The sequence below is a fragment of the Ochotona curzoniae genome, unplaced genomic scaffold, assembly GCF_017591425.1.
Source record: "Ochotona curzoniae isolate NIBS_2020 unplaced genomic scaffold, NIBS_Ocur_1.0 contig_64, whole genome shotgun sequence".
In the NCBI taxonomy this organism is placed as follows: Eukaryota; Metazoa; Chordata; class Mammalia; order Lagomorpha; family Ochotonidae; genus Ochotona; species Ochotona curzoniae.
Window position 1 is genome coordinate 488,699 of NW_024466502.1, and position 12,060 is coordinate 500,758.

Here is a 12,060-nt window from a genome sequence, read left to right on the forward strand (position 1 = left end):
TTGCCACCTTTCTGCACATTATACCCATCTGGCTCCCGTCCTCCCAGCAGCACCCTCAGGCTTACTGACAATACCTCCAACATGGCCTGCGGTGGGTATCCCACCACCACCCCAGTGAGCCAGGAGTGTGACCAGGAGCAAGTGGATGCATAGGGAACATGGCCAGCCACTGGTCACCATCCCTGGCAGCTTAGAGGCACCTGTGTGCCTCCAAGAGAGCACTAGGCCAGGCTTGGGGCTTCCCCTGGGAAGGGGCTCAGGCACATGGGCTTCCGGTGATGTGTGGGACTGGGGAGGGGGCCCCAGGATCTGGAAACATCTGGAAACCAGGTGGAGGTGTGTGGGTGGGGCAGAGGCTGGGATGAGGTTAGCAGTTGTAAAGCTTTGAAGAGCTTGCTGTAGCCTGGGCCCCATGCTGTCCATGACATGTCCATCTTGCATCTATGCTGTGTCTACCCATGCCTGTCCTGAGTCCATGCGGCCGTCCGTGTGGATGGAGGGTGGGAGAGCTGGGCTGCGCACAGGTGGTGGCAGATGACCATGTCCAGCGTGGCCGAGGGGCCTGACGCACCTGGACCCTCCTCCCCCGACAGAAGCACCCGACGCGTGGCTCTGCCTTGTCGTCTTACAAGACCCAAGTACGACTCAAGTGCTTTTGTTTATAAACAGAAACAGGTTTTCCCTTTATTGCAAACGCTCAGACCTCCTGCGCAGGTCAGCTGCAGGACAGTGCCACAGAACCAACGGCAAGTCACACTTGCGAGCAGGAGTCAACAGCAGCACTCCTCACAGACCTGGCACCTGACTGGCAGTCCGATGGCGAGTTCACGTCACAGCAGGGAATGGTGCCTGGGTCAGACATGCCTCGTGGCACGGCCCAGGAACTGGGAAATAAACGTGGGTACAGATGGCGGCTGCAGTGTGCCGTTCACAGTAAATGCCCACACTCGTCTTGGGGTCACGCGGCGTGGAAGGGGACATTTTCAGGGGTGAAGCAGACACACCTCGTGTCATGTATGTGAATAAAACTCTTACTTAGAAGGTAGAAATAAAGCTGTATGCGCTATCTTTAGTTCCTGCAGAAGTGACTCAGGCCGCTAAAGCTCTGCCCAGACATGGCCAGGCCCACACTTGACCCTCCCGGAGGACACGTGGAGGACACAGCTGAGGCACACGGGGGCAATGAGGTGGTCTGAGAGGGGCGTCCTCCAGCGCCTCTGAAGGTCGTCCCAGGTGAGGAAGCCATGGGATAGTGCCCCATTTTCACTCCTGGCCTCGCGGCAGCAGGGCCCGTGGGTGGGTGCAGGTCCTGCTCGGGCCACCTGGGTCCACGGCCTCTCTGCTGCAGCCAGCGGGGTGTGTGCTTTTCCCTGCCTGGCCTGGAGGGGCAGAGTGCAAGCAATGAGGCAGCAGGGCGGGGTGCCTGTGGTGAGCCTGCACACGCACGGCCGGAGCACGGATCCGATGGCCCCTGGTCCGGTGCAGCGCCGGGACGGCACTCCAGGCAAGGCCAGGGCTGTGCGTCCTCCATCCTCACCACAGCCAAGGCTGTCCCTGGCCTCGCTCCTCTTCCTCCACATCCGGCCTCGGGCCCTCGCCCGTGGCAAGCCTTCAGGCACCCTTGCTGAATCACGCCCCCAGCTCCTCACACTTCAGGGTGCAGCCACTCGTGGCCTCCACACCAGAGGCCAAGGGTGGATCTGTGCGATACAGGTGGGCGGGGACCCTGTGGCTTAAGGCTCAAGGAAGGAAACAAACAGAAAAAGCAGACGGTGTAGCCTCCCTGCCACTGGCCACGCCTGCCAGAAGCTGGCCTGCAGAGCCGGGCGCGGGCACAGGGCGGCCAGGATTTCAACACAAGGACAAGAGCTGCAGGACAGACTCGAACCCAAAACAGCAAACCCTCAACAGAACAAGATAGAAACACTTATGAAAATACTCCACAGCGAAGGCATTTCAGAATCTCTAAAAAAATACCATACAAAGAATCTGTGAACTGAATAGGACCTCTGGGCGGGGCCACGGCCGCATCCGCGTGGCTGCTGGGGTGGGGCTGTAAAATGTGCCTGGCGCTGCCTGCGGGCGGGGCTGCGGGCCGCTGGGTACCCTGTCTTTGGTTTGCTGCTCAGCCCTGGCCTTGCTCTCTGGGGTCCCCCCTCACACAGCTTTGACACCTGGGCCAAGATACTGGGGACCCTGGGACCGCATCACTCCCTCAGGACCAGCTGACCATGTCAGGCAGGTCACCCAAGACGGGGGTGGGAGCAGGGCCAGCACCAACACAGGGCCTGCCTGTGTGGGGCAGGAAATGGCCTTGTCCCCTGGCCAGGACAAGGAGCCCCAGCCGTCCCACCCTCGCAGCCCCGTGCGACGAACACTTCCCTGATGGTGACTGACGGCACCCCGCTCCCTGCCAGGGGCTCAGCCCCCGTCCACGTGGACAGGGAAGTGAGAACTCCGAGCACACGGCCAGTGTGTGTGCAAACAGCTGGGCCTGCCCTGTGAGGTGAGGTGGGGACACCTAGGCCAGCCGTGGGTCTGGGGGAGTAGACACGGGTCACAGCCTGATGTGGCCACATGTCTGTTAGAACAAGTGCACAGCCCAGGCCCCTGTGGTCCCCAGGGATGCTGGGACGAGGGAGATGAGGCAAGAGAGGCGCCCAGCCAGCAGCTGGCTGCGCAGCCACCTGCCCCGAGGGCTCTGCTCCTCTCGGAATTCCTGGCAGAGCCCGCGTCACGGCTGTAGCACACACAGTCTGTCCACTCTGTGCTCCAGTGCAGGAGACGCCAGCAGTGCTGTCCAGTCTGCAGTGTGTCCAAGCACATCCCCACGACCCTCCCCTCGGCTTCTGGGCACTGGGGCCCACATGGACACTTGGGAGTGACAGTCATCACACAGCGACTCCCGCCCAGATGCCTGGAGCCACAGGTCTGAGCTCAGGTGCGCTGGAGTGTCCATTCCTCACGGCTCTTGCATCGTCCAGGCGGCCAGGGTACCAGGGCTGCGCAGAGGCCAGGGGACGGATCCAGGGATGCCAAGCCCACACAGCACGCTCTGCTGAGAGGATCAGGCCATGCCTCAGTCCCGGGCACCTCCATGTGATCCCGTTCCCACCACCCGCTCGTGAGCCACCAGCTGTGGGGCAGAGGCCAGGCTCGCCTGCCCCACATCCCACTGATCATGGCTGGCATGGGACCTGTTAGTCCACACTGACCAGCCAGTGAGGCTGGGGAAGATGCCCACACACACGACACCATCCGGCTTAGCCAGGCAGGACACGCCCAGGGAAAGTCACTTTACACAGGGCTCCACTGGGTGCTAGCCGGCTTGTCCAGCCCAGGGGACCAGAGCAGCGATGAGGACAACTGCTGCCGTGCCCTGAGTACCTGAGGGCCGTGTGCTGCGTCCTCTGGGGCTGGCCAGCCTTCAGGTGGGGCACGCAGGAAGCTCCCTCAGCCAGGCACTTACCTGACACAGCAAGTGCGTGCGTGTGGGCAAGGGGTGCTTCTCTCCACGTGCGCCTCGGCTCCCAACACGGCACAGACACAGCAAAACTTTGGAGGAAGAGGGTGCGGTCTGAAAGCCACAGCACACCGGCCTAGTGCCCAGCGGGCGCGGCCACAGCGTTACCTAGCATCGGGCTAACGGCGCTTCGGCCGCGGGAGGAGGTCCTTCAGCAGGGGCCTGTCGCCGCCCGGCACCTTGCGCTCCGCACGCTTCTGCAGGGGCGAGGAAGAACACTGAGACGGTGCCCTTGGCAGGGGCGGGGGCTGCTGCCCCACAGCTGCCCCAGGCCTGGCCGCTGCTGCCCCCGAGGGCCATGCTCGGACCTGGCGGCAGGGAGCTGCGCGCCCCAGGAGGGGCATGTGTCCTGGGCCCAGTCTGACCAGTGCCCTGGGGACGGGCGAGGGCAGCTGGAGAAGGACAGGTTTGGACAGGCCGAGGTCCAGCGTGGAGGAGGAGGAGGGTGGGGGGAGCGGGAGCTGCCCCATCACAGGGTGGTGATGGGGCGACGCCAGACAGACAGGCGTGCACATTAGTGTCACACAAGGCCCATGCAACACGCACAGCGTCTTTATGGGAACAAGGGAACTCAGACCCGCCCTGTGAGGGAAGCGGTGTCGTTCCTCCAAAGCCTTGCCGTGTACTGGTGGCCCTGTGCTCACCGGGGGTGCGGGGGTGCCACTCGTGTGAGTGTGCGTGGGTGCTGGCGACATCTTGGCCAGGGGCCCTGCCCTACCGGGCCACCTTCTCCCAGCCACAACCCAGGCGGGGGCCACAGCCGCGGAGGTACCTCCTGCTGCGGGTATGTGAGCAGTGGGGGTGAAACTAAGTAACTTACTCCAGCAGGCTGAGGCCTAAGAGGAAGTGGTGGCTTTGATTCCTTTAAAAGGCCACAAGCCTTCCTGGGGCAGTGCTAGTTAAGCAGGCATTTCAGTGGGCCCCAAAGGCAGGCACGTGCTCAAGGTGCTGGCCACTGCACAGCACGGCATGCTTCTGCATGGGGCACCTAGCGGGCACTGTGGGCAGGCTCAGCCCCGCTTTAGTTCTATGCCACTGTCAGTGCCTAAAACAACCAGGTCTGAGACAGCCAAATGTCTGACCAGCTGTGTGCCGAGGTCCCAGGCCCCTGGCTCTGCCAGCTGCGGGTGGCTCACGGGTGCATGGGGGCTGGGAGAAGGCAGCGCCAGGTCAACTCTGCTTGGGCCCTGCAGCCTGCATACCGCAGGCACCCACTGCGTCACGTGCGTGGAAGGAGCAGAGCTGAGGACATCGTGGCGTGAATGTGGCGAGGCCTGCCCAGGTGCCAGGGCTGACCCTTCTGGTGCACCCCGAGAGAGGAACGTGGGGGACAGTGCCCGCCATGGTCTCTGGGGACGGAGGCTGTGAGCGCACAGCACAGAAGGGGTGCAGCCACCACCGTCCCAGAGGAGGGGGCAGGGGACATCACCTTGTTCCATCAGAAACTCAGACTGCTGGAGGTCTGAGAGAGCATAAAGACGGTGGGCCGCTCGGCAGGAAGGCACTGGTGCTTAGTCTGCCAGTCCCCGGCCGCGGCCGAGCACCGACGTGTGCACAGGGCAGGGTAATTAGGCAGAGCAGGTCGGAAGGCAAGGGGGAGGCAGGGAGAGAAACAAGAGAAGGTGGTAAGTCGGTTAGAGGTCAGCATGCTCCAGGCACGTCCTGCGGTCAGAGACGGGCCCGGCTTCCTGGGGATGGCCCTGTGCGCCCTGCTGCCTGCTGCATGGCCGCCCTCGGCTTGGGTCTCAGCGGAGCCAGCTCAGGGGCTCACGGAGACTGAGAGCAGCAGGGCCCTCGACACTGGAGGCAGAGAAAGGAGGTCCCCCTCGCCCCTTGCACTGGCGTTTCCAGAAGGTTCCTGCAGGTGGGCCCACCCACCAGAACATGACATCACCTCCCACAGGAAGGAGTGCAGCGCTCCATAAACCCTGCCCAGAGTCCTCGTGGCGAGGCTCCCGTGGCCCGCAGACCTGAGCTCCACCTACTCAAGTGCGTCTGACTTCCAGCAGACCTTGGACCTGGAGGCATGCCTCCACTCTGCTCAGCCTGCCCTGCACACGATGCGGCCACAGCACGCAGGCTTCCTGGAGCTGCCCTGCGGAGCCATGGGCAGCGTCTCCTGAGCGCCGCCACCCCGCAGGAGCCATAGCACCTGACTCCCCTGCCCGAGGCGCCCTGGCTCTGGCACACCATGCTTGTGAGCCATGTGGTGTGTCAGGGCCATCTCAGTTCTGGGATGTCACCGCCACACAGGAAGCACAGGAGCAGTCCGAGAGCAGGTGGTCTTGGGCTGGCCACGTGCCCTCGGAATGTGCGTGCTCTGACAAATATAGAGCAGGCGCAGCTTCGACTGCCAGACTTACTAGGTGTGGCCACATGGACCCCAAGGCAGTGGTTCCTCTTTCCTGCTCCAAACCTGGCCACATGCTTGGGGACTGGGCCAAGAGGTCAGTTTGGGCCTGGGCCTGCCTCATCCCTCCTGCAGGAGAAGCTGAACAAACGGTCATGCTCCTGGGGTGGGAGAGCTGGTGGGGTCAGCTGCCTCTACCGGGGCTGGCTCAGTAGAGGCCAGAACCACGGCCACTCCTGTGCTGGAAGACACAGGCCCTAGCCGCCCCCCTCCCGTGCAAGTGTGGAAGGGAAGCAATGTCCTTAGTGAACACTGGGCTGTATGTCCATACTCCACCCCGGGCCATGGGCCAGCCAGCCCTCCCCACTCGGCCCTGGGTGGCCCTGTACCTGGACCCGCTCCGTCGCTGTGGGCCACAGCTGCCGGCACAGCACTTTCTTCAGGACGTCAGGCAGCAGGCTCACCGTGATGAGCAGCAGGATGGCCAGCCAGGCAGGCCCACTGGACAGCATGTACAGAAACACGTAGTACATCCTCTGGTAGCTGAGGAACGGCCTGTGGGCAGGAGGGCACCAGCAGCCTCTTAGCAGCCATTCCCGGCATCTCTGTGCGTGTCCTGGGGCTGCCCACTCAGAGGTCACTGGCTGGACAGCAGGGCAATACGCAGGCAGAAGACGGTGGCCCAGTAGGAACAGAGGCTGGAGCATCAGAGGGGTCACAGCCTGGCCAGTGGCTGCTGGCAGGGGGACACACAGGGCCTGTCCAGGACTGCCAGTCACACAGCATCAGCTGACATCCCATTGCACATCAGTAATTCAGATGGCACCGTAGCAGGGACCAGCAGAGTCTGGTCTGAATAGCTGACAGCCACTGGGCTTCCTCTGCACCCCTGGGGCTCCAGACCCTGACATGTGGCCCGTGACTACCAGGGGGCAGTGGCTGAGCAAACTGTCAGGTCTAGATGGCTTGGACCAGGCAGGCCAGCTTGCAGGGATGGGCATGTGCTAGTCGGGCCTAGCTCAGGCAGCCCTGTCCACAGGAGGGCATCAATATGACCTGGGAGATGCCAGAGCAGGGACCACGCCTGGGGACAGTTGAGGTGTCTGGGTCACCTTGGGGGGAGTGACAGCTGGAGGTCAGGCCTCCTTGCCCAGCTCCCCAGCGGCTCCTTCCTCTGCAGCCGCCACAAGCCGTGGGGCCAGTCCAAGGTGGATGGAGGCCTTTTCTGCCCAAGGTGCCCTCAGGGGCAGCAAGACAGACAGTCACGGCCTGGCACCCACACGGCGCACAGCAGGTGCCCAGAGTGCCCTCCCACATCTCTCGCGGCTGCAGGACCCACGCCTACCAGAGAATCCCACCCCAGAGTAGGGAGAAGACCACGTAGAAGAGCAGCGAGCCCCAGATGACGAAGTGGTTGACCCAGGTCCAGTAGTGTGTGTCCAGCGCCAGCTGCGAGAGAAGGGGCTCATGGGGTAGAGTGCATGGCCGTAGGGGATCGGGGGCGTAGGACAGGGCACACAGCCACAGGCTGTCAGGGGCGAGTGGGATGCAGCCCACGGCTGCAGGGCTCAGGGGTGGGACGGGCCCACAGCCGCAGGGCTCAGGGGTGGGACGGGGCCCACAGCCGCAGGGCTCAGGGGTGGGACGGGGCCCACGGCCGCAGGGCTCAGGGGTGGGACGGGGCCCACAGCCGCAGGGCTCAGGGGTGGGACGGGGCCCACAGCCGCAGGACTCAGGGGTGGGACGGGGCCCACGGCCGCAGGGCTCAGGGGTGGGACGGGGCCCACGGCCGCAGGGCTCAGGGGTGGGACGGGGCCCACGGCTGCAGGGCTCAGGGGTGGCTGGGCCACACTCACCTTGAGCGTCACTGTGAACACCATCACTGTGAATACCAGCGTCCCGAAGCTCCAATTCCCAAAGATCTGAAGGGAAGTGGCCAGGACACAATGGTCACTGCTGCTGTCCACTCACACCTCATGCCTCCTGACCCCAACAGTAAGAAGGCCTTGCTGGTCCCTGAGCAAACAGGCAGCCTCAGCCCCCAGAGCACAGTGCAGCCGCTCGCTGCCCCGGATGTCACCACTGAACACTTTACAATGTTTTGCTTGCCTTACAGGGCCCTGCCCATCACGTGACACTCAGGACCCCATCCACCACGTGACACTCGGGACCCCGTCCACCACGTGACACATACAGGACCCCGCCTACCACGTGACACTCGGGACCCCGTCCACCACGTGACACATACAGGACCCCGCCTACCACGTGACACTCGGGACCCCGTCCACTACGTGACACACACAGGACCCTGCCTATCATGTGACACTCGGGACCCCGTCCACTATGTGACACACACAGGACCCTGCCTATCATGTGACACTCGGGACGCCGTCCACTATGTGACACATACAGAACCCCGCCTACCACGTGACATTCAGGACCCCATCTACTACATGACACATACAGGACCCTATCATGTGACACTCGAGACCCCATCCACCACGTGACACATACAGAACCGCACCCACCATGTGATGCTCGGGACTCCATCTACTACATGACACACTCAGGACTCTGCCCACTGTGACACTCAGGACTCCGCCCACTGTGACCCTCAGGACCCTGCCCACTGTGACACTCGGGACCCTGCCCACTGTGACACTCAGGACCCCGCCCACTGTGACACTCGGGACCCCGCCCACTGTGAAACTCAGGACTCTGCCCACTGTGACACTCAGGACCCCGCCCACTGGGACACTCAGGACTCTGCCCACTGTGACACTCGGGACCCCGCCCACTGTGACACTCGGGACCCCGCCCACTGTGACTCAGGACCCCTCCCATTGTGACACTTAGGACCCCGCCCACTGTGAAACTCAGGACCCCGCCCACTGTGAAACTCAGGACCCCGCCCACTGTGACATTCAGGACCCCGCCCACTGTGACACTCAGGACTCTTCTCACTGTGACACTCAGGACCCCGCCCACTGTGACACTCAGGACCCCGCCCACTGTGACACTCAGGACCCCGCCCACTGGGACACTCAGGACTCTGCCCACTGTGACACTCGGGACCCCGCCCACTGTGACTCAGGACCCCTCCCATTGTGACACTTAGGACCCCGCCCACTGTGAAACTCAGGACCCCGCCCACTGTGACACTCAGGACCCCGCCCACTGTGACACTCAGGACTCTTCTCACTGTGACACTCAGGACCCCGCCCACTGTGACACTCAGGACCCCGCCCACTGTGACACTCAGGACCCCGCCCACTGGGACACTCAGGACCCCGCCCACTATGACACTCGGGACCCCGCCCACTGTGACACTTGGGACTCCGCCCACTGTGACACTCGGGACCCTGCCCACTGTGACACTCGGGACCCCGCCCACTGTGACACTTGGGACTCCGCCCACTGTGACACTCGGGACCCCGCCCACTGTGACACACTCAGGACCCCGCCCACTGGGACACTCAGGACTCTGCCCACTGTGACACTCGGGACCCTGCCCACTGTGACACTCGGGACTCTGCCCACTGTGACACTCAGGACTCCGCCCACTGTGAAACTCGGGACTCTGCCCACTGTGACTCAGGACCCCGCCCACTGTGACACTCAGGACTCTGCCCACTGTGACACACTCAGGACCCCGCCCACTGTGACACTCAGGACCCCGCCCACTGTGACACACTCAGGACCCCGCCCACTGTGACACACTCAGGACCCCTCTCAGTGTGTTTGGCTGGCTGAGGCTTTGGGACAGACTTGGCAGTGCTGCTGTCTGATGCCCCAACATCAATCCTCACACGGGAATGGCCATGGGTGACAGCCATCTCCAGCTCTGCTAGGGCGTTCCTCTGGGGACTCGGGAGACGCTGAGTGTCAGCAGTGACGGATCCAGAGCAGCGAGCCCCACCTGCAAGGAGTCCTGGTGACGTCACGGACTCCTCCCAACCACACGGAGTGGATGAGGATCCGCCCCTCGGAGCCAGCGACTGACAGATGGACAGGAAGATGAGGCAGGACAGCGGCTGCCTGGGAGACTGCCCAGGGCCCGTCAGCTCGGAGAAGCTCCTCTGGAGCCTGGGCCGTGGCTCTGGGGCTGGTCGCACACCCCCTGGGACCCCTGCTTCCTGGTGAGCCTAGACCTGCTCATGCTCAGCCTGGGACTGAGCTACACCTGCGAGGCCAGACTGCATGAACAACTTTGGGACATCCATCACGTGCTTCAGACCACAGCTGGGTGGGGACACAGCATCCCAGGGACCCCCGAACAGGGGCAATCCCACCACTGACAGCTGAGCCTTACCATACACCTCCTCTCCCTCAGTCTCACAGGGAGCTTCCTGCCGAGAACCTGTGAACTTCTATGTGGCACCTAGGACCTGCACAGCCTCAAGTTCAAGTTCTCGGCACACCAGTATTGAAATGTAATCCTGTTCCCCTGAACCTGCCGCCTGCTCAGGCACAGCTGCCTCCAAGCATGACTTCAACCAAGATCATGACAGCTCCGTGAGCTGCGTCCTGAGTCCTGGAGGCTGCGGGCAGGGCAGGAGGACTCAGCTCAGCACACCCTGGAGGGTGCAGCACCTGCAGGCACCTGGGGTCCTCACACCTGCTGCCCCTGCACTTCCTGCCCCGTGCCCCCACTGGATCTGTACTTGCTCTCAGATTTCAGCGGAAACAATGCAGTCTGAGAGGCTGCTATCATGAGACGGACATGGTGTGGAAGTGAGGGGCACGCAGTGACCACTGTCACCCTCCCCAGCACATGGAGGCAGGCGCTCGCACACTGCCCATTCGGAGCCTCAGCCAATGGCAGCCCTGCTCCCCTTCACCCAGTTAAAACAGATGACAGAGGGAAAGTTCTAGAAAACCATGATCACATCTGGAAGATTCTCCAGGCCGGCCTAACTGGCTAAGAGAGTGACTGTGCCTTCCGGCAGTGGTCCCCGCATGTGGCGGGGTGTGGGTGGGCACCTATGGGGCCATGAAAGCCCCAGTACTTCTGCATCTAGGCTGCCCCAACAGCTGCCAAGCTGGCGTCATCTGAGGTTGGTAGTGGACGCTGTGACACTTCAGTGAGGAACGGCCATGTCCCCTGAGCACATCCCCAAGCCCCTTGGCCCAGTTCCCTGGGGCATCCCATGCTGCCAGGCCCACAGCAACACATTCCATACATGACCATGCCCAACACAGACCCAGAGGACAGACACCAGGGGCCAGGTCAGGGCACGTGGGGTGCCGAGGGAAAGCAGGGTGGCTAATGGTGTCTCTACTGACAAAGCACACAGGAAAAGTCACGTTCAAAAATATTTTTGAGAAATATTTCACTTTTAAGGCACTCCAAAGACACACAGACAAGGCTGCGGCCATCTTACCAGGTGCGTGCCGCTCGTCAGGACCTGAGGGTGGGAGCAGGCAAGTAGCAAAAAGAAAAAAGCGAGAAACAAATAAAACACACCCCCGGAAATCACGCCAGCGAGCAGAGGGCTGACGCCCCATAACCCCACGCACCTGCTCACAGCAAAGGGTTCGGGACCCATGAGAAGACACTGTGCTAGACAGGTGGCTCACCTGCACGTCAGGAGAGCCTCGGTGTACACCTGAGCCACGGGCGGAGGCTACAGAGGCCCGGCTGTGGGCGCACCGGGCAGGCCTCGTGGGCCATGCTGACGGGACGTAGCGCCAGCACGCACCCTGATGCTGGGGGCGCTGGGGGCTGCAGGGACGCATTGTGGGACGCATCTGAAAGAAGCTACGCAGTCAAGACCATCTGCGTACTGACCTGGCCATTGCTGGCCACTGTTGTGTTCTCAAACATGAAGTAAGCACCAAAGAAAAACACCAGCGCATCGAAGACTCCCAGGAAGGTCCAGTAGATGAACACTCTCCAGCGTAGCAGTGCGTTCTTGGCAATGTCCCTGCAAGGCAAGGGCGTGTTGGGGCTGGCGCAGCTGCCACGGGTGCTCCGGGAAGGGTGCCCTCCTGGGGCCACGGACATTGGCACACCCACCCACGGGTGCTCCGGGAAGGGCGCCCTCCTGGGGCTGCAGGCATTGGCACACCCACCCACGGGTGCTCCGGGAAGGGCACCCTCCTGGGGCCGCAGGCACGGCACACCCACCCACAGGTGCTCCGGGAAGGGCGCCCTCCTGGAGCCGCAGGCACGGCACACCCACCC

The 12,060-nt window shown here is 62.8% G+C and overlaps 1 protein-coding gene across 6 annotated transcripts in view; it reads right to left on the minus strand.

Annotated features, from left to right (window-relative positions):
• Positions 1-658: 658 nt before the first annotated feature.
• Positions 659-12,060, minus strand: part of ATP11A (ATPase phospholipid transporting 11A) — a 60,821-nt gene continuing 49,419 nt past the window's right edge. Inside the window, exons 25-30 of one of the 6 annotated variants that reach the window (XR_005884910.1) lie at positions 11,665-11,800; positions 7,730-7,795; positions 7,219-7,322; positions 6,263-6,428; positions 3,470-3,720; positions 659-3,055 (exon numbers count right to left, since the gene is read on the minus strand). Coding sequence is in view for 4 of the 6 variants with exons in the window: in XM_040991120.1 (XP_040847054.1) it covers positions 6,176-6,428; positions 7,219-7,322; positions 7,730-7,795; positions 11,665-11,800 (559 nt within the window). In the remaining 2 variants the exon portion in view is untranslated. Of the gene's footprint in view, positions 3,721-4,952; positions 6,429-7,218; positions 7,323-7,729; positions 7,796-11,664; positions 11,801-12,060 lie in introns of those variants that run through there. The other 5 variants (XR_005884909.1, XM_040991123.1, XM_040991122.1 and 2 more) reach the window with 5 other exon arrangements.